Below are 21,283 nucleotides of genomic sequence, written 5' to 3'. Positions count from 1 at the left end.
CCGAAAATTTTGGTGCTCCTGACTCCGACTCCGACTCCCGTGCCCGAAAATTACTCGGCCTCTGACTTCCCGACTTTGAACCTGACTTCGTAGCTTTGGCAAAAATTTATGCACGGAGGAAAAATGGCTGACTCCGACTCTTGGAAATTCGTCTCTGACTCCAACTCCTGTATCAAATAATAAGTTTTACTCCGTCTCTGCAAATATTGGCAGACTCGCGGACTTTTTGGGGAAATGACCGATTCCAACTCCGAGTCTTTGAATTTAAAACTTTCGGCTCTCGAATCTAACTCTTTTGTCCCAAAATCAGATGGACTCCGACTCTGACTCCACAGCCATGGTTTTTACTGTGAAATAATTGTTCTAAATATATTTTGATTTTATTTTCAATCTAAAGTTTTAATTTATGTATTCATTTTTTGGCAGAGAATTTCGCAACTCCAATAAACTACAAGGGGCGCTGCAGTCACTGTCTAATGGCGGATGAAAAAGGTAAAACAAACACACGCCGTAAATTATAGCTTGCTTTGACGCTTAGTGAATGAAAGTAATTTTTCATCGTGTTTGTGTTAAGCTTTCTTTTCTATTCTTCTGAAATTACATTACACCATAAACTGTCTGAAGCCTGTAATTTACCCCAAAGAAAACACGTGGAATGGAATGTTTTACCTTTTTCTTTAGTATTATTAATCACCGCAAGGTAGCGTATTCGAGCTCTGGAGTTGCGAATCCTTTATGTTTCTACATAAAGATATGCGCAGACGACTTTTTTTTCGACAGTGAAAATTATTTCTTTAAGTTGACATTTTATTGTTTTTATTTATTTTTGAAAGTACATTAATTCATTCTTAATTTTTTTTTTTGGCAACAGGAGAAAAACGAACTTTTTTTTGATGTGATTATTTTAATGAGCTTTTAGTTTGAATTCTTTTTTTTCCTTTTTAAAAGCAATTGAAAGTTTTTTTTTTTTTTTTGATGGCAAAAATGTATTTAGCTGCTTTGTTTAAAAGGTGCTGCTATTTTAATTGTACTTCCATTTTTTTTTTACGTATCTAATTCTTTAGATGAGCGAGGCATATTTTATTTCTCGAAATGAGCTTAAAATATTAAAAAATATGTTAAAAAAATAATTTACGATTTTAGCTAATTTTGAGAATACTGATCAGATACTAGAAAGTCGATATTGGTATACGGGAAAGTAGGCTCGTTTAGTTCTAGACAGAACATGTTGTTAAATTGTTTAAATCTTGTTGATTTAAACAATTTTCCGTTCAATTTTGAACAGTTCAAATCCCTTAACATTAGCGCCTGCTGGGAAACTGAAAGTCAATGTAGATTCCGTACTTGAAGGCGGATTTACTTCAAACAAATTTTGTTGGAAATAGCTTTTGACGCCCAACTCCAGACTTCGACTCCAAGAATTTAGGGACACTTGACTCCGACTCCTGTGCCCGACAATTAATTGAACTCCAACTCCCCTACTTCGACTCTGACTTCGTAGCTTTGGCAAAAATCTATACACGGAGGACACATGACTGACTCCGATTCTTAGATATTAGACTCCGACTCCTTTATCTCAAAATGAGATTGACTCCGACTGACTCTGCAGCTATGGTTTTAACTGTGAAATAATTATTGTTGATATGACTTGTTTTTATTTTTACGCTAAAATTTTGATTTAGGTATTCGGTTTTCGGCGAATAAACTCGAAGTCGTTTATGTTTCTACATAAAGATATGCGCAGACGATTTTCTTTTCTTTTTTTTTTTTTAACAATGAAAATTATTTCATTAAGTCGACATTTTATTGTTTTTATTTATTTTGGTAAGTGCATTAATTCATTAAAAAAAATTATTTTGGCAACAGGGGAAAAAAGAAACTATTTTGTTTTGATATGATGTATTTATTTTAATAAGCTTATTAATTTTAATAATTATGTTTTCGTTTTGAAAGCTGTTAAAGAATTTTTTTAATGGAAAAAATTGTATTAGCTGCTTTGTTTAAAAGTTGCTGCTATTTTATTTGTTCGTTTTTTTTTTTTACGCATCTAATTTTTTTTAGATGAGTGAGGAATATTTTATTCCTAGAAATTAGCTTAAAGTATTTTAAAAATATATTTGATTATAGCTATTTTTGAGGATATTGATCAGTTACTAAAAAGTAGTATGGGTATACGGGAAAGTAGGCTCGTCTAGTTCTAGACAGAACTTCTTATTTAAATATTTGAATTTTGTAAATATAATTTAGGCCTAAGTGTTAGCTTTTGATTGGAAACCTAAAAAAAAACTTTTCGAGGAATCTACTGATGAATTTAAAGTTAAAAGTATCATGAGACGCCTTTGTTTTTTTTTCTTGTGTTGAAATTAGTGTGATTCATTCAAATAACTGATATTTGTATGCCTTAGTTTATTTTAACGTGCCCTGGAAAACATTCTGAAAACCTTTTTGTACCTTGAAAGATCAGACATACGAAAATTTAAAATATAGTCTACTAAAGACGCAAAACTAAATAAGAAAATATGGTTTAATGATTCTGTTTCTCATGACAGGTTGTCAACTTATTTAAAAGTTTCTTTTTCTTTTGTTTCTTCCTTTTTTTTTTGTGTGTGAGTGCGCTTTTTGTATAAAATGCTTCTTTGATACTGTTATAAGTAAACCAGGTTTTTCTCATATAAGCATTCTCTAAAACAGTATCACCTTCAAAAACTTTCATTTTTTAAACTATTTTTATAGCAGTTAAATTAATAATTGATATTCTTATCTCCAGACAGTAGCAAATAGTACGCAAAAATAGAGTTTTGATTGGCTGGCACGATTTGTCCTACTTTCCCCTAAGGCTTTTTGAATTCAATTTTACATTAACAAAAAGTAATTGCGTATGAAATTAGGAATAATAAATTGAATCTTTTCAGCTGTGGTAGCTGTTCAGCATAGAGTAACCACTGAACTGTCAGTAGAACACCAAAGTTTCAGGATCAAAACACGTAAGTTGCCTATAAATATTAGTTTTATTTTGTAACTGTACGTTATGCACATTAAAAGTAGCTACGAAAATATGGAATAATCCCTATGCAGTAGTTTACTTTCAAATAATATTGTTTAAAAAAAATCTTTTTTTTTTTTGAAAAATTATTTTTAGTAGACCTTTTATTGGCCAATGATTTTGCTTTGGTTCCGAAACTTGGGCGCTGTATTTTTTCCCGTTCTTTTTTCATCGGAATCCAATTTCACAGATCAATTCATTAGTTATTCACCAATGAATAAATGTGTATAGAAAATCTTTAGAGCGAGAAATTCAAATGAAAAATCTACAAAGTAAATAAGTTAGCCTTAGGGAAAAAATCCTTTTCAGGATTTGCAGTCTTTTTGTTTGTTTAAGACTTAACAAAAAGATAGGCAAAAAAAAAGTTCGCGTTTTTGCAGTTGCTATAGAAGAACTTCATATCGCAAAATATTGAAATTTAATGTTCTAAAAAATATTTGTTAAGCAATAAAATAAGTGAAAAAAATATTTCAAAGCTCAAAAAGACCGAATCTAATCAACCAGGTAGCCAAATTTTTAACGTCATTACCTTTTTTAAATAACATAAGATATACATTGAACAAAGTAATCCATTTTTAAAGAAAATCTATTACTTAAAAAACATCATAATCTTTTCGACATTATTATTTTACTTTAATGGAAGACCAGAAGTTTTTTAAGAAGCGATTTTTTTTTAATATGCTTGTCGTAGAACAGAAAAGGAAATGAAAGCATTTCATTAAAGGAAGGAGATCAAAATAATACAGGGAAAGTGCTACAGCAGCTCCGCGCCTATTTGTCGCCTATTTTTAGGTCACTGTCATATTCTGTGAATAATTGAATGAAGTTATAGACAACAATGCTTAACATAAATTGACAAGTTTACATCGATGTTTCGAAGAGAGATTTGTAGAACGAAGATTTCCGTCACCATGGAACTATCCCTCTCTAACGAAAACGATATTGATATTTGCATGAGATAAACACTTGATTATACTCGTGTGTTCCGAAAATAAATTTACAAGCAAATGAACAAACGAGCATAAAATACTTTACTTTAACCAACAAAAATATATTTTATTTAAGTGAGGATATCATTGATAATAATTAAATACATATTAACTGGTAATACTTAGAAGAAAAATTATGTAAAACAGAACTACAGCAAAAATTTCTTCCAGTGCAAAGTTTCTAATCTGAATAGATTTTTTTTTTAAAAAAGGCAAACAAATAAAGTTAGAACAGTTTTTAAGTACCTTATTACTCTACAAAAACAAACAAGTTTGAAATTTTTCGTAAAAACATAAACTTTTCTTCAGTTCTTGGGAAAAAAAGGTACAATTTGACTGAGCAGAAAAAATTGCATTTAAAAAGGTTATTAAAATCAAACATAAAATTTATTGCACCTTTTAATTTGGGTAAATACTCAAATTCAATATTTGAACCCATTTTCTTGGTCAAAGTTTTCATGAAGAGTATTTCTATTTTGATTTTAAAATTCATATTTCTTAACACAAGTATTCAGAATGTCTGACATTTTCTTGGATTTTCAGAACTCCAAAATAATATTAACAAGCTTCTAATTTTGTAATAAATTTATTGACTAATGAATCAATATTGGGAGAATGAAACTTTTGAAGCAACTACAATACAATAATTAGGAAACTAAATGCCTATAACCATTGGAATATTTTAAAATCCATTTCTTGAGAAATATAAGCTGCCTATAACTAATGCCTGTTGAATTCGGGAATGTATGTAATAATCTATGAAAATAATATAGCTGAATAAAAAAAATTTCAGGAAAAAGGGGGTACTTGTGAACACGAGGGTACATGAGAACATGGTATGTTTTCTAAGATAACCTCAAGTGAAAAATGTTAAAAAGAAACCTCAAGTAATGGTAGAACTAGTCTTACCCTGTACTCTTTTCAAATTGGCTTTTTATGACTGATATTTTTTCTATTGATTTTCTTATAAAGTCAGAAATAGCAACGTATAATAGCACAAACTGCGGATTACGTCAGACACGTGTTTCGGGTTACAATTAACCCTTTTTTAATTGCAAAAGCTTATGGATGAAAAGATATCGAACAAAAAATTTTGTCGGATGTATTTTCGTCCATAAACTCACTCATTTGATTTTGTTATTGAAAAAGGGTTCCATTGTAACCCCTAAATGCGTATTTGCAGAAATCTGTAATTTGTGCTATTATCCATTTTTATTTCTTATTTTATTTTTCAAGCCCAGAGGTATCTATTTATCTTTATATTTTCGTCTGCTTTCCTATTGTCATATAAAACTTGCTTAATTAGTTATTATCGTGTTTTACGGATGAGATTTTCAGCTGTATTTGTAGGTTTTACGCTTTTCGAAAATAAACTTTTGGAAACATTGTAGGGCATAGAAATAAAAGCGAACGAAATGAAATGACTTTTGCCATGATAGTCCTAAATATTGATTCGAAGTATGATTTTTTTTGTATTTTTTTTTTCCTTTTATGATAGAACATTGAAAGAATAAAAACTCCCTTGCTTCATAACATGTTTGAAGTTAGAAAACAAAAGAAAGGAATAGATTTCAAATGTCAACGTAACATACGTTCGTCGAAGATTGACTTTTTGTTGTAAAGGTATCTAGTACCATTTTTGCCGAGTCCAAAATGCTTATGATTTCCCCCTTTATGAGGGAGAGGATGTCGCGCTGTACTTATTCTAAGAAACAGCTTGCATGCATATGCTTTTATGTTTCTTTTTATAGTGTTGAATATTTTATTGGAACTTTGCCTTTCTAAATGTACTGGTACGTTTAGCATAGCTTCTTTAAGGCGAATACTTCTTCACTATTCATATTTTGATTTTTTTTCCTGATTTATGTTACATTTATTAAGTGGTAAATGTAATGATTCTAGTCAATTTAGTTGTTCATCACTTAGGATGTATTTATGCCTAAGCCGACGCATCAGCTTAAGATCAGCCATTTTGGATCGGGAAGTGTGTTTAAGTGGTTGTAATTTTCTGACGAATTTATCGCGTTTGGTGATTTTTTTACTGCGAGCAATTTGGTGGTACATGAATTGCTTATGAATTAAAAAATTATTTTTGCCATTTTGGCAAAACCCAAAACTTTGCTCTGGTAATCCTAGCTCCGCAACAATGAAAATTTCGATCCAAAATGGCTAAACATAAGATGGTGCGCGGGACTTTTTTACATAGTGGCTCTAGTTTTACCAAGTATCCCATGCTTAATGTCAGTAAAAATGCATTTACCGCATGATTTATGTATGTAAAGAGACATAAATCATTGAGTTCAATTTTTAATTCGTCAATACTTATTTAATGTTTAAAATTTTTTAAAGATTTTGCACGATCAGTCCATTGCGATATTTTTACGTGCATTAGAATCTCGTTTACCCGGACTAACCGAGACCAAAGGCAATCCGGATAATTTTACTAGTATGGGAAAATAAGTGAAACAAATCTTTAAATACGCAGACATACCTTTTACTACTGAAAAAAAAGAAGAAGAAGAAAAGCTTTGTAAAGAAATTAACAAAAGTTTGTTTCTCACAATCCACACCTTATTATTTATATTATCCAATCGAACACTTAATCATTTTATGGTTCGGCTGCAGTGGTGTCGTACTGACGCTCCAAAGTCCGCCACGATGATTTTTAGACTGAAATAATTTATTGCACGATCTATTCCGGAGTTGTACAGCTGATTAAAATAAAAAACGAATGCTTGGCACACTCATAGTTCAACTGTCATAATTTCAAATTATTACTTGTTTTCATAAAAACGTTTTTTTAATTCTACAATATTGATTCGTATAAACGCGAGTCTGATAAACGAGGTTCTACTGTATATGTTTGGATTTTATTTCCGAAACTTGAACTTTGGCATTTAATTTTTTATGTATTTAAATATACGAAACAATTGTGTACCATAACACGAAGTGCCAACTTTCTAAAAAATTCTTTGTATTTAAAAAATGATCATTTGTACGTGTTGTGGATATGACCGTACATTCATATTCACAACACATACAAAATTATATTTTGCAAGCACAATTTTTCTTAGAAGTTAGATACTTCATATTATGATACATAAGGAATCCTTATATTGAAATATGAAAAAAAGTAATTATAAAAGACAAAGTTTAAAATTCAGTGAATAAATTTTAATTGACTGGTTATAAAATGAATTATAGCGTTTTGAACATAAACAAGAAGTTCACGCACAAGGTTAATAATGATTTACGGAATAGAAATAAACATTGAGTTGGTTGAGGTAAGTGGGACTTCTTTTCAGAACAGCTAGTTTTCGAAGCCTTATACAAAAGTTTTAAGCAAAAAAAAAAAAAAAAAAAAAAAAAGATATATTTTATCTTGAACTTAATTGAAAAGAAAAAGTGCATCATCATTTTCTAAAAAAATACTTTAAATATTTTCAACGAAAATTTAATTTAAAAGTTTGTTGGGTGTTTCTCATTTACTTCGTAAATTTTCCCTATAAGGAAAAAGTGGTACCCTATCATATGGGGTAAGTGGGTCACCAACCTTTTGCTAAATTTTAAAGAAAGCGTATCTAAAAAATGGAGTAAATGGGTCTTACTTGATAAAGTATTTAAACTTTTAGTATGAAATACGCTTTGTAAATGCAACCATATATGAGATATCTAGTGACATTCAAATCACTTTGATGAAAAATTATAAAACAAAAAATGAAACAATTACGTCTGTAAAATGTACTGAAAGTCTTACTCGTACATATTTTACTTTTACACATAAAGCAGTATTGAATGAGCATAATACATTTGCTAAAAATCAGTTTTGTTAAATTAGCAAGCGTTAAGAGCTGAAAAAGAAATTCGAATCACTAAATGGCAACGTCTACTTAAAGTTAGCTGAGGAAGTATTATCATTTTACCCTCAGTAATGATTTCAACGTCATCTGCATCAAGCCAATAAAATTATCATTATCACTTCATCCTCAGTAGTAATTCCAACTTCATCTATGTCAGGCCAATAAAATGTGCCACTTATTCAATTTTTTCTTGCAAAGTTGGCAATATTTTTTTCATTTGCATCATCAACTTCTGAAATTAGAGTTACATAATGCTTTATGATTTTCTGTAATGCAGGTTTCACAAATAATAGTCATCAAATTTTAGTTTTTGTAGCTGAACGATCAATCCCCTCTGAGCCTTAATATTTACCATTTGTTTTATCATTGAAATTTCTTAATCAGAGTCGCTTTTCATTCTAAAATCGTCACTATGTGAGGGACACACTTCCCCACAGTGAGGGGTCCCACATACTCCTTACAGAGAAATTAAACGGGGTAAGTGAGGTCCTTTTTCTTAGGCGCTATTAGTTTTGCATTGTTTAAAAACTCCTATTGCACTTTACACTTTAGGTTAATATATGCATGAAAGTTTAATGTACTTAAAGAATGACAAACAAGAAGTTCCGTCTAGAACTATACGAGCCTACTTTCCCGTATACCCATACTACTTTCTAGTACCCGATCAATATTTTCTAAAATAGCTAAAATCGCAAATTGTTTCAAACATATTTTTTTAATATCTAAGCTAATTTCTGGGAATAAAATATTCCTCACTCATCTAAAAAAATAAATGCGTAAAATAAACAAAAAGTAACAAATGAAATAGCAGCACCTTTTAAACAAAGCAGCTAATACAATTTTTTCCAATAGAAAAAAAAATCTTCAACAGCTTTCAAAACGAAAAAATAATAATTAAGGGGGTCTGGGACACAAAAATCCTCAAATTTTGCAATTTTTTTTTATAATTTGAAAAATTGCTCCGTTTTTTTCTGCTTAAGAGGACGTTTGAACCTTGTTTCTACCTTAAATAGAACGAAAGTTATAGTTATTTTTGTTGCATGCATCTAACGAATGTGTACATAAGTTTAAAACTTTAAACGCGTTTTTCTCCATGATGCAATTTTTCCCGATTTCTTGCATTCAAACTCTTATAAGTCAGGAACCGATAGAGATAAAGTAATGAAACTTGGAGCATATCTTTTTCAAGCAATTTACTTTAATTTTTATTCGGCGAATTTGAAAAAAACGTTTACTGCAAAAATTATGATTTTTTTAAAAAAAAGTATCTTCGAATTTTTCGAAATTTTTCTTCAAATATTTTTTATTTTTTATTGAATCAATATTTTTAAAATCGCCGAATAAAAATTAAAGCTTAGATATTTGTGCATACTTTTTTTAAGAAAAATTGAAAATTGACCAACAATATTTTGAGTTATAGCAATTTAAAGCAACCCCATTTTTTTGAAAAAAACTAATTAAATTTAAATAAAAAAATAATTTTTTTTCATATTTATGTTATGATTTTGCTTATTAAATAAATGATGAATCAGTTCAAAAAATTTCAAAACTCTAAAGTACATAATAAAAAATTTTTCAAAATGTGTCCCGGACCCCCTTAAAAGTAATAAGCTCATTAAAATAAAAACATCATATCAAAAAAAAAAAAAAAAAAACGTTTCTTTTTCCCCTGTTGCCAAAAATAATTTTTTAAATGAATTATTGCACTTGCCAAAATAAATAAAAACAATAAAATGTCAACTTAAAGAAATTCGCAACTCCAACGAACTATAGGGGGCACTGCAGTCACTGTCTAATGGCGGACGAAAAAACTAAAACGCATGTGGTAACGAAGAAAATGCTAAGTGTTGTGATTTTTCTTCGTATGTATGATTTTTTCGCTTTATTCTTTTTAAATTAATTTTCAAAGTCTTGTGGATATTCTGGCCCACGTAGAAAGAAATGAGAATTCAAGAAGCATTACTAAATGTCAAAGATTAATGCAAACTACGTAGTTCGTAGTTCTAAGCAGCTATTTCCACGATGTTGAATTCGATATTTATCAATTCTTGATAAAACTAAATAATAATGGTGACCTGACAAGAATAACAATTAATGCTAGAAAATTCAATATGACATTACAAATTATTATCGAAAGAAAATGATACTTTTTTGCCTTGCTTGTCTAGCGCTTATTGTTTTGCATTTGTCGCTGAGTTATTTCTCTCGAATTCCCGAATCGGTTAATTCAAAATTTTTCTGTTTCGATTTTTCTAATTTCTTAGTTACGATTTAATTATGTCATGTTATGCAAATCATCAACAAAATTCTCACGGATATATGGTGGTAGTTTTCTTTTCAGTTGATTGACCATTATTTCTTTTTACTTATCGAATTCTGTAATCTTACTACCATTTTATTCCACTCATGATAAAAACTAAAAATTGTTTAACTAAAAACGCGAAATCTCGCCAAGGCTACTTTGCTCACACAATACTAAAACTATAACCCTAAACAAATTTGGCGAAACCTTTCAGCTGACAATAAAAGGAATTAAGTAAATTCTTTCTCGGTTAAACATTTTTCATTTTGTTCTACGATACTATATTTGTTGCATACAAACTCAAATTCTAACAATGAGTTATTTTATCAGGACTGCATTACTTAATGCGTGGTGCTGGAATCCAAGAAGTTCACCTTTTCTTCATAAAAAAGACATTTATTTTGCTAAACTACCAGAAAACTACAGAGCCAAAAACTTTTTGTGCATTACAGCACCATTTTTAAACTCCAACTGATTTTAATTTTATTTTTCAGTGTTCTAATGATTTCTCGTGCACACATCTATCATTCAATTGGACCTCTCTTCACTTCAGTTTCTAACATACCTCCCCCCTTTGAGACTCTGGGAAGGGTCTCAAACATGTGACACTCATTATTTAAAAGATCCAGTCTTTTTGGTACTTTCACACACCTTCCAGATCTGGTATATTTTTCCAGAACAATATCAGGATAACACTTTTTAACAGAAGTCTTCTGAACACCTTCCTTAGGATTTGATTCCATCACACTCATGGCTTTGTCGGAAATTGCAACCGCCTCATCATCAGTACGTATCTCCAATGGGTAAACACGTTCCACTGGACGAACAAAAATCCCATTTTGAGTTTTGAGCCTAACAGCGCGAACCCTTTTATCTCGTCCAGGAATCAATTCAATAATTTTCGCCAAAGGCCAAAACACGCGTTTTTTATTATCGTCGCCAATTAAAACAATTTCGCCAACTCTTGGCTCTCGGGTTGGCTTCTCATCGTGTTTTTGAATTAATTGGCCTAAATATTCTTTTCTGAAACGCTGTCTTAAATCATTGAACAGCTTATATCTATATCTTATTCTCTTTCTTAGACTTTGCAAATCCACATGATCAATATCTGTAACATCAGAACTACGGTTTTCAATAAGGAACATGGCAGGTGTGAGAGGAATCAACTCCTGAGGGTTTTCCGACACATATGTTAGAGGCCTTGAATTAATGACTAATTCACAATCACATATTAATGTGTTCAGCTCATCATGATTCAATACTGATTTGCCAAGAGTTCGTTTTAGTAAGTCTTTAACAACACGAACCAACCTCTCCCACCAGCCTCCCCACCATGCGGCGGTGGGGGGGGATAAATTTCCAGAAAATCTTTGGTGTAGAAGTTTCCCTTAAAATTTTAGCCCAATCTAGCTTCGAAAATTCATTATGTGTACCCCTAAAGTTAGTCCCATTGTCCGAATAAACAGTGCTAGGTCTTCCGCGTCTAGCTATAAAACGCCTAAGTGCTAACAAAAAAGCATCAGAAGATAAAGAACCCACTAACTCTAGGTGAATTGCGCGATATACTGCACAAGTAAACAAGGCGATCCAAACCTTTTCACCGGATTTCAGGAAAAGTGGTCCGGCTAAATCAATTCCAACCACTTCGAACGCAACTGAATCTGCCACACGGTCTGGTGGTAAAGGTGGTGGTTCGCTCATTAAAGGCTTCGTTTTAAAACGTTTACATTTTACACAATCATTCAAAACATTTTTTACAGTTTTACGTGCCTTCAAAATCCAAAATTTTTCCCTCAGGATACATAACATCATTGGAACATCCGCATGACAATATTTTCGATGAATGGACTCAATCAAGAGTCTCGACAATTCACATTTATCTGGCAACAAAATAGGATTCAAAAACGACTTATTATCTTCTCTACAAGTGATCTTAGTAACAACTTTTAATATGCCGTCATGATCTTTAAAAACATGGATACCATTTAATACCTTTTCTTCTGAAAAGTAAAAGTTTTGCACTAAAAGAATTAAACATTTTTCAGAATTTTCAATTTCAGATATAGTTAGCTCAGAGTCTTTGCATTTATCAGCTTTTCTACAATTGTTTACAAATCTCAAAACCCATCCGAACACATTTATGAACTTCTCATAACTAGAAATCTTTATTGGAGGCCAAAACGGCGCGTCCTGGTTCAAATCAATAGTGGTAATTTTTATTCTCTTTCTTTCCACGTCGACTTCTTTGGGCTTACAATCTACTTCACTTGGTGGCCACTTTTCTGGTGCCAACTTCAACCAGGTCGGTCCTTCCCACCATTTGGAGTCAAGAAATTGTCTAGGACTGCATCCGCTAGACAATACATCAGCTATATTCATTTTCCCAGAAACATGCTTCCACAACTCAGGTTGAGTCAATTCCCTGATTTCTTTCACTCTATTACTAACAAAAACTGACCAATTTTCCTGACGTTTTATCCACCAAAGAGCAACACTTGAATCCGACCAAAGTGAGATTTTAAAATTCGGAAAATCGAGTGCTTTTAGTACAGAATTCAAAAGTCTAGCACCTATGCAGCAAGCCATGAGCTCTAACCGAGGAATACTCAGTGGTTTTAGTGGAGCTACTCTAGATTTAGCCCTAACGAGATATATTTTAACTTCATTTTCCACTATTGATCGAACGTCGACGCACGCCGCGTAAGCTCCTTTAGAAGCATCCACAAATACATGCAGTTCAGTTGTAGAATTGGTTATCATGTATCGTGGCAAAGTTACATTTTTTAGCAATGAAATTTCCTTAAACCATTTCAAAAATGTATTTGCAATATCAGGGGGTAGTTCTAAATCCCAGGAATGTTTTAATTTCCAAGCATCTTGCAGTATCAGTTTAGGAAGCAATGTAGTAGGGCTTAATAAGCCGATGGAATCAAAAATCTTTTGCACTGTTGATAAAATTAAACGCTTTGTAATTTTTGTGTCACAAGTCAATGCTTCTATATTTATATTACACCTTAGAGTGTCATTATCCAAATTCCATAAAATTCCTAATACAGACGTTTCCCCTGAATGTTTAGTAACATTTTCACAAACTACATTGCTTTCAAACCCTCGCAAGTTAAAACATCCCTTTGACATAATTAGTTGCGATTGTTCGATGAACTTTGCTTCTTCTTCGGTATTATGAACCCCTGTTACACAATTGTCCACAAAGAAAGAACATTTCAACTTCTGTGCAATCTCATTATATTCAGGAGGACTATTTTCCAAGAGATGAGCAATAGAAATATTCAACAAAAAAGGGCTCGACGTTACGCCGAACACGGCCCTGCAGTGCCTGTAAATCAGCGGACCTTCATCACAAGGATAAAAAAATCGAAGAAAATCCCTGTGTTCAGGAGCAACAGATAACATCAAAAATGCCTTTTCAATGTCTGCACTTAGCCCTATGGGATACAACCTGAATCTCTCAATAATATCTGGTATTAGTTCAATGAGGTTCATTCCTTTAAACAAGCATTCATTCAAAGAAGGCTTACCTCTCTGGGATGCTGAAGCATCAAAAACAGGCCGAACTTTTGTGGTCTTACTATCTTTTTTTATAACAGGTCTATGTGGTAGATAGTGGCACTTATTCTCTAATTCCGAATCTGGCACGCGCTCAATAATATTCAAGTTTTCCCATTCTTTGAATACATTTTGGTAATCCTCAAGAAAATTATTACATTTTGACTTACTAATCATTTTTTCGTGCCTTTTCCAGGCTAAATCCTTATTACCTGGTAAGCTCGAAAAATCATGCTTCCAAGGAAGCTCTACTTCATATCTTCCACAAGGAAGAATTTTCAATTTATCCTCAAATTCAGCTAAATGTTCTCCTATGCATGCTTTCTTATTAACATTGCAAGTGGGATCTGTTATTCCTATACTTTCAAGTTCCCACAATTCATTCAAAGGAATATTTTTAGCATGCATCGATAATGTTCTGAAAACATCATCTTTCTCATTTGTGTTCTGCTTACCCATAACAGTCCACCCAAGCTTCATTTCTACGGCAGTAAGGCCGGATTCTAAATCTACTGAACGTCCCGTCAGCAATTTTCCTAAAACATCTGCCCCTATTAAAAGATCAATTTCTTTCATTTTACAAAGGGAATCAGAAACTTCAATATTCTTTTTCTTTAATTCATTCAAAATATAAGGATTACTAACTTTTGGTATAAAACTACAAATTTTCCTTTCAGAAAGAGCTTCAAAACTACAAGCAAAAGACCTTTTCAAACCCCTCACTTCAACAGTGAATATCTTATGCCGTTTTGGGTTCGTTTCCCTCCCCCCAAATAACGAGTGAATCACTGTTTCTTCACGAAGTGGAGTTGCTTTCAGCTCAGACAAAACTTTCTGACTTACATAACTACTTTGACTACCAGAATCTGCCAAAGCCCGAATTATTTTTTCTCGATTATTACATTTAATCCGAACACACAGTTTGAGTTTTATCAAAGTTAGAGAGAGAATTTTCAGACTTAGAAACTACATCTTTAGACTCACAACTTTTGTCTTCTAGCTTTGGACACATTACACAAAAATGCGGTTCCCCACAACCATTGCATTTTAACTCTCTTTTTACATTACAATATTTACTAATATGATTTGAATTAAAACATATAAAACAAACGCCCTTTTTTAACAATATTTTTTGTTTTTCATTTACAGTCATTTTTTTTTGCAATGAAACATCTTTTACTTGGATGACTTTTTCCACAAAAAATACAACTTTCAAATCGCTTACCCTTTTTCTCAGTGCTTACTAACGCTGCAGCTGTCGCTAGGTCGCTTTCCTTCTCAGTTGTGGGCTCTCGTTTGCGCAAATTTGAGTTCGTGCCGAAGCCAGTTCTTGCGAGGCGAACCATTTCTTCTCCATTAACTTCTTGGCGAAGAAAGTTCATTAACTGCTCTAAAGTGCGACAGTTCTTATCTTCGGTTAGATCATGGTTACGGCTTCTTTCCCACGTTACTAAAACTTCTTCCGGCAGACAGCTCTCAACCAAAGGTGTCAAGAAATCTCCATACTTCTCTTTGGTCCGTCCAAGAGTTTCCAACGCACGAAGTTTTCTTTCCAATTCGTCATAGAGGGATGGAAGATCAGCTTTCCCCCGTCCTGCGACAGAATTTTTCATAACTAATCTCAATAAATCTCGAACATATACTTGCACCAGCAGATCATCACGGCCAAATCTTTCCTTTAACTACTGTATTGCTTTACTATAATTTTCTCCGGTAGCAGGGAAACTCAGCACTAATCTTTCTGCCTTCGAACCAGGTTCCATCGATTGAATTAAATATTGCATTTTATCTTCATTATCAATGCCCTTGTCCTCATGGATTTTCTTGAATTGGCTCCAAAAATTTAAAAATTCTCTTGCTTCGCCGTTAAACTTTTTAAGTTCTATCGTCGGAAGCTTAAAGTTGCGCTTACTAATGTTCCCATTACGCTGAACATTTTCAAATTTTAAATCAAGCAGAGAGCAAATTTGAATAAACTTGTCCCGATAATTTTCTGCTTCTTCACAATCTTCATAATAAGCCTCCTCGGCATTTTTATCTTTCAACAACAGCTCAGATATTATGCTCTGACAATCATCTAGCCGCTTGAATTTGTCAGAAATCTGATTTCTTAAAATTAAAAGTTCATCCGAACCAGTAATTTCCTTCAAAAGTTCAGCTTCAATTTTTTTCATACTGAGGGTAAAAGACGCCCTCAGTCCTTTTCTCTGAGCTTTCAATGTAGTTAAATCCATCTTCTTATACAAGTTTCAAGCACCCGTCCTGTCACGGACGCCAAAATTATGTTGCATACAAACTCAAATTCTAACAATGAGTTATTTTATCAGGACTGCATTACTTAATGCGTGGTGCTAGAATCCAAGAAGTTCACCTTTTCTTCATAAAAAAGACATTTATTTTGCTAAACTACCAGAAAACTACAGAGCCAAAAACATTTTGTGCATTACAGCACCATTTTTAAACTCCAACTGATTTTAATTTTATTTTTCAGTGTTCTAATGATTTCTCGTGCACACATCTATCATTCAATTGGACCTCTCTTCACTTCAGTTTCTATCAATATTCAAGAAAATATTTTGCATACTGTCCATTCCGACTAAATGCTGCTGTAAAATATGGTTAGTTTAATTAATTTAAGATAAAAAAACCCCCATATTCTTACAAATTCATACAAAACAATAAAAAAATTTACCTTGTATAACGTTATCCAAGTTTGTTAATCCAAAATTTACGCTTTCACCATTGCTCAATCAACTCATATTTTAGAAGGAAATAATGAAAACTAACATTATTTTGAGAAGCTCGAGAATACTACTAAGGGACGAATTAATTTCCGTAGCTGAAAGCAAACTAAGACACATCGATTGCGTTAATAAATTCTCAGAACAAACTGCCTGTGTTTACGTCAGCAGACATACGTGGAACACAACATGGCAATGTTTTAGTTTTCCCGGCAGTTTTATAAATCACCGCAAGGAAGCTTATTCGAGCGCTGGAGTTGCGAGTACTTTTCATTGTAAAAAAAAATCGTCTGCGCATACATCGACTTCGAGTTTATTCGCCGAAAACCGAATACCTAAATTAAAACTTTAGCGTGAAAATAAAAACAAGTCATATCAACAATAATTATTTCACAGTTGAAACCATAGCTGCAGAGTCAGTTGGAGTCAATCTCATTTTGAGATAAAGGAGTCGGAGTCGAATATTTAAGAATCGGAGTCAGTCATGTGTCCTCCGTGTATAAATTTTTGCCAAAGCTACGAAGTCAGAGTCGAAGTAGGGGAGTTGGAGCTCAATTAATTGTCGGGCACAGGAGTCGGAGTCAAGTGTCCCTAAATTGTCGGAGTCGAAGCCTGGAGTTGGGCGTCAAAAGCTATTTCCAACAAAATTTGTTTGAAGTAAATCCGCCTTCAAGTACGGAATCTACATTGACTTTCAGTTTCCCCGTAGGCGCTAATGTTAAGGGATTTGAACTGTTCAAAATTAAATGGAAAATTGTTAAAATCAACAAGATTTAAACAATTTAACAACATGTTCTGTCTAGAACTAAGCGAGCCTACTTTCCGGTATACCAATATCGACTTTCTAGTATCTGATCAGTATTCTCAAAATTAGCTAAAATCGTAAATTATTTTTTTTAACATATTTTTTAATGTTTTAAGCTCGTTTCGAGAAATAAAATATGCCTCGCTCATCTAAAGAATTAGATACGTAAAAAATAAATAAAAGTACAATTAAAATAGCAGCACCTTTTAAACAAAGCAGCTAAATACATTTTTTCCATCAAAAAAAAAAAAAAATTAATTTGAATTTTGTCATCTTGAATTCAAATTGTTTTTCGCAATCACGAGTGTGTGTTTGTATGTGTGTTTGTGTCTGTGTGCAGTCATGAGTGTGTGGGTAGTTGTGTGTATGAGTGTTTGTGTGCGTGGGGGCGGGGTATGTGTATGCAGCGGAGTCGGAGCAGCGGAGTCGGAGTCGGAGTCAATCTCATTTTGGGATAAAGGAGTCGGAGACGAATATCCAAGGATCGGAGTCAGTCATTTGTCCTCCGTGTATAAATTTTTGCCAAAGCTACGAAGTCAGAGTCGAAGTCGGGGAGTCGGAGTCCGATTAATTGTCGGGCACAGGAGTCGGATTCGGAGTCAGGTGCCCCTAAATTCTCGGAGTCTGAAATTTGTCATCAAGAGCTATTTCCAGCAAAATTTGTTTGAAATAAATCTGCCTTCAAGTATGGAATCTACATTGACTTTCAGTTTCCCCGTAGGCGCTAATGTTAAGGTTTTGAACTGCTCAAAATTGAACTGAAAATTGTTCAAATCAAAAAGATATTTTATATACAAGATTTACATCAAAAGCTTTTCCCTACAAAGTTGGTTTGAAGCATATTCGCCTCACAGTTCGGAATTGCCTTGAATTTCCCCGTAGGCGCTAATGTTAAGTTTTTTCGAACTGTTCAAAATTGAACTAAAAATAGTTCAAATCAAAAAGTGAAATATGGGAATGAGATGTCCCCGCCAAAAGCTTTCGAACAACAAAAAAAGTTTGTTCGAATCGGATTATTCATTGAAAAGTTATTAGGGGGGTGGGGGGGACAGACCGACAGTTATTTTTTCCCATCTCAATACTCTACTTTCCAATTTTTATACAATATTTCGATATTTATTTAATTATTTTATCTATTTTCTACTTTTTTTTGTTTATCGCAATATTTTTAAGATGCATTAAGCTTTCTTTCATGCTTTTTTCTTCTTTTTCTGACTTTTACTGGGAAAGTAGGGTAAAAAATAGCCGTGTTTTTGGCTAGGAGTATTTTTTTGACATGCGCTCAAGGACCTAGAAAACGGCTCCATAAAGCCCAAATATTTTGCAAAACCCAATTACTGTGGTGAAACGTGATATGATAAATTTACATTTCAGTTCTAGTGGGGTGACCCACTCACACCAGTGACCCAGCCTTATACGTGCTTTGATCCGCAAAACAAAAAAGGAGGTTTAAACAGAGACGCTGAAAAGAAATTGGGGGGGGGGGGGGGGGAGGGGTCAACCCAGAACGTTTATGTACATATAATGGGATGTACATGTATGGGTACATATAAGGACTTCTATGAACCCAATCCTCCGCAAGATAATTTTTGATTATCACGGGCAGCAATTAAAATTTTACGTTTACTATTCAAAAGTTGTAATAATTTTTTTTCTAGCATAGTTATGCAGAGAAAATAGTTTCAATTTAAAAGCCCAACTATGTACGCAAACATGCTTAATAGTTTTAAAGCATGCAAAAATAAATAAATAAATAAATAAAATAAAAAAATTAAAAAAATAAATTAATAAAAATAAATTTATAAAAATAAATTAATAAAAATAAATGAATGATTAAATGAAATAAATGAATGGTCAAAAACTAGTAAATGCATACGTTTTAGGATGCAGCGATGTATTAAGTTGTTGCTTAAAGACAATTTTGCTGCGATGAAAAGTATTGCTTTCATGTAACATTACAGTATGATAAATCAAATTTAGTTTTTAAGTGTTCAACTTGTAATGAATTGTTTCTTTAAACTTTGATGTTCAAGGATATAATTTATAAAAAACCAGAAAGAAAAAAAAAATCAGGGAAATAACTTACCTTAAAAAACGTACTTTATAAAACCTAGTTTGTCAGTACTAAACGCATTAAAAAGAATATTTGCGAACTTTGTAAAGTTTTGGAGTCATCTTAAACAGAGAAAATGTTAAAAATATGAGCACAAAAAATATCAATCATTATTTGTAAAAAATCAAGTTCTAAAAAAGAAAAAAAAAAAGTAAATAGAGTGTCTGACGAAAAAAATAAATAACATGAATTGTATGAAATTAGTTGTGTGACAAATAATATACTTTTTGCGAAGAAAGATCAAATAAAACGATACATTATTTAAAAAAGAATGTAAGAATTTTTTTAAAGAATGCAGAGTTTTCAAAATTTGGAAATCGTCCCAAAATGAAAAAAAAAAGGCTTAAAATGTTAACGTTAATGTTGTCAAACATAATTCGCAAAAATAAAGCTTTAAGTAAGAATAAATAAGAATGAAAAATTGTAAATTCGCAACTCCAGCGCTCGAAAACGTTACCTTGCGGTGATTTACAAAACTGCCGAAAAAAACTAAAACATTGCCACATTGGGTTCCACTTGTGTCTGTTGACGTAAACACAGGCAGTTTGTTCTGAGTATTTATTAACGCAATCGATGTGTCTTTTAGGTTGCTTTCAGCTACAGAAATTGTTTCGTCGCTTAGTAGTACTCTCGAGATTCTCAAAATAATTTTAGTTTTCCTTATTTCCTTCTAAAACGTGAGTTGATTGAGAAATGGTGAAAGTCTAGACACACGAAAACTCCGGATATAACAAACTTAGATAACGTTATACCAGGTAAAAAAATTATTATTTTGTGGTGAATTTGTAAGAATATGGTTTTTTTTTTAAATCTTAAATTAATTTAGCTAACCATATTTTACAGCAGCATTTAGTTTATTTCCTTGAATAAATTATCGTAGAACAAAATGAAAAATGTTTAACCGAGAAGAAATTTACTTTATTGCTTGTATTCTCAGCTGAAATGTTTCGCCAAATTTGTTTAGGGTTATAGTTTTAGTATTGTGCGAGCAAAGTAGCCTTGGCGAGATTCTGCATGTTGGTTAAACCATTTTTAATTTTTATCATGAGTGGAATAAAATGTTAGAAAGATTACAGAATTCGATAAGTAAAAAGAAATAATGGTCAACCAACTGAAAAGAAAAATACCACCATATATCCGTGAGAATTTTGTTGATGATTTGCATAACATGCCATAATTAAATCGTAACTCAGAAATTAGAAAAATCGAAACAGAAAAAGTTTAAATTAACCGATTCGGGAATTCGAGAGAAATAACTCAGCTACAAATGCAAAACAATAAGCGCTAGCCAAGCAAGGCAAAGAAGTATAATCTTCTTTTGATAATATTCGTAATGTCACATTAAAATTTCTAGCATTAATCGTTATTCTTGTCAGGCCACAATTATTATTTAGTTTTATCAAGAATTGATAAATATCGAATTCAACATCGTGGAAATGGTTGCTTAGAACTACGAACTACGTAGTTTGCATTAATACTTGACGTTTAGTAATGCTTCTTGAATTCTCATTTCTTTCTACGTGGGCCAGAATATCAACAAGACTTTGAAAATTAATTTAAAAAGAATAAAGCGAAAAAATCATGCATGCGAACAAAATTTACTACACTGTAAACACTGAGGTGTAATAATACTCCGAGTTTGGTGTTAAGCAACTCCAAAAATTGTGCAAATCAACGCTTTATTTCAAGTCAACACCTTATCTAGCTTTCCCGTTCACCAAAAGTGGTGTAACTGTGCAAAATTAGTCGTCTGACAAATAAATTATTTATTCGTGAAGAAATATTAACTACAATTAAGCATTAGTTTAAAAAACGATTTAAGCATTCTTATTAGAATGTAGATTGGAGTTTTTAAAAGTTTCG

The 21,283-nt window shown here is 32.3% G+C and overlaps 1 protein-coding gene across 1 annotated transcript; it reads right to left on the bottom strand.

The window, feature by feature from the left end:
* Positions 1–10,718: 10,718 nt before the first annotated feature.
* On the bottom strand, positions 10,719–15,143 carry LOC129230361 (uncharacterized). Its single transcript, XM_054864759.1, has 5 exons — positions 14,987–15,143; positions 13,001–14,627; positions 12,297–12,835; positions 11,997–12,215; positions 10,719–11,455 (listed from the first exon to the last, which is right to left on the bottom strand). Exons 1-5 carry the CDS (start codon positions 15,141–15,143, stop codon positions 10,719–10,721), a joined length of 3,279 nt encoding a protein of 1,092 aa, XP_054720734.1.
* Between the last annotated feature and the right edge of the window lie 6,140 nt (positions 15,144–21,283).

Source organism: Uloborus diversus, chromosome 9 (assembly GCF_026930045.1).
Source record: "Uloborus diversus isolate 005 chromosome 9, Udiv.v.3.1, whole genome shotgun sequence".
In the NCBI taxonomy this organism is placed as follows: domain Eukaryota; kingdom Metazoa; phylum Arthropoda; class Arachnida; order Araneae; family Uloboridae; genus Uloborus; species Uloborus diversus.
This window is presented reverse-complemented; position numbering and strand designations above follow the sequence as displayed.

Bases quoted from the DNA above. Each gene is read 5' to 3' on its own strand.
- LOC129230361 (XM_054864759.1), bottom strand. From the start codon at position 15,143: ATGAACTTTCTTCGCCAAGAAGTTAATGGAGAAGAAATGGTTCGCCTC. The intron at 12,216-12,296 runs GTAGAAAAGCTG...TAATTCTTTTAG, and splicing joins TTTGAGATTTGTAAACAATT to TGCAAAACTTTTACTTTTCA. The intron at 11,456-11,996 runs GTATCCTGAGGG...TTGGCAAATCAG, and splicing joins GGATGTTCCAATGATGTTAT to TATTGAATCATGATGAGCTG.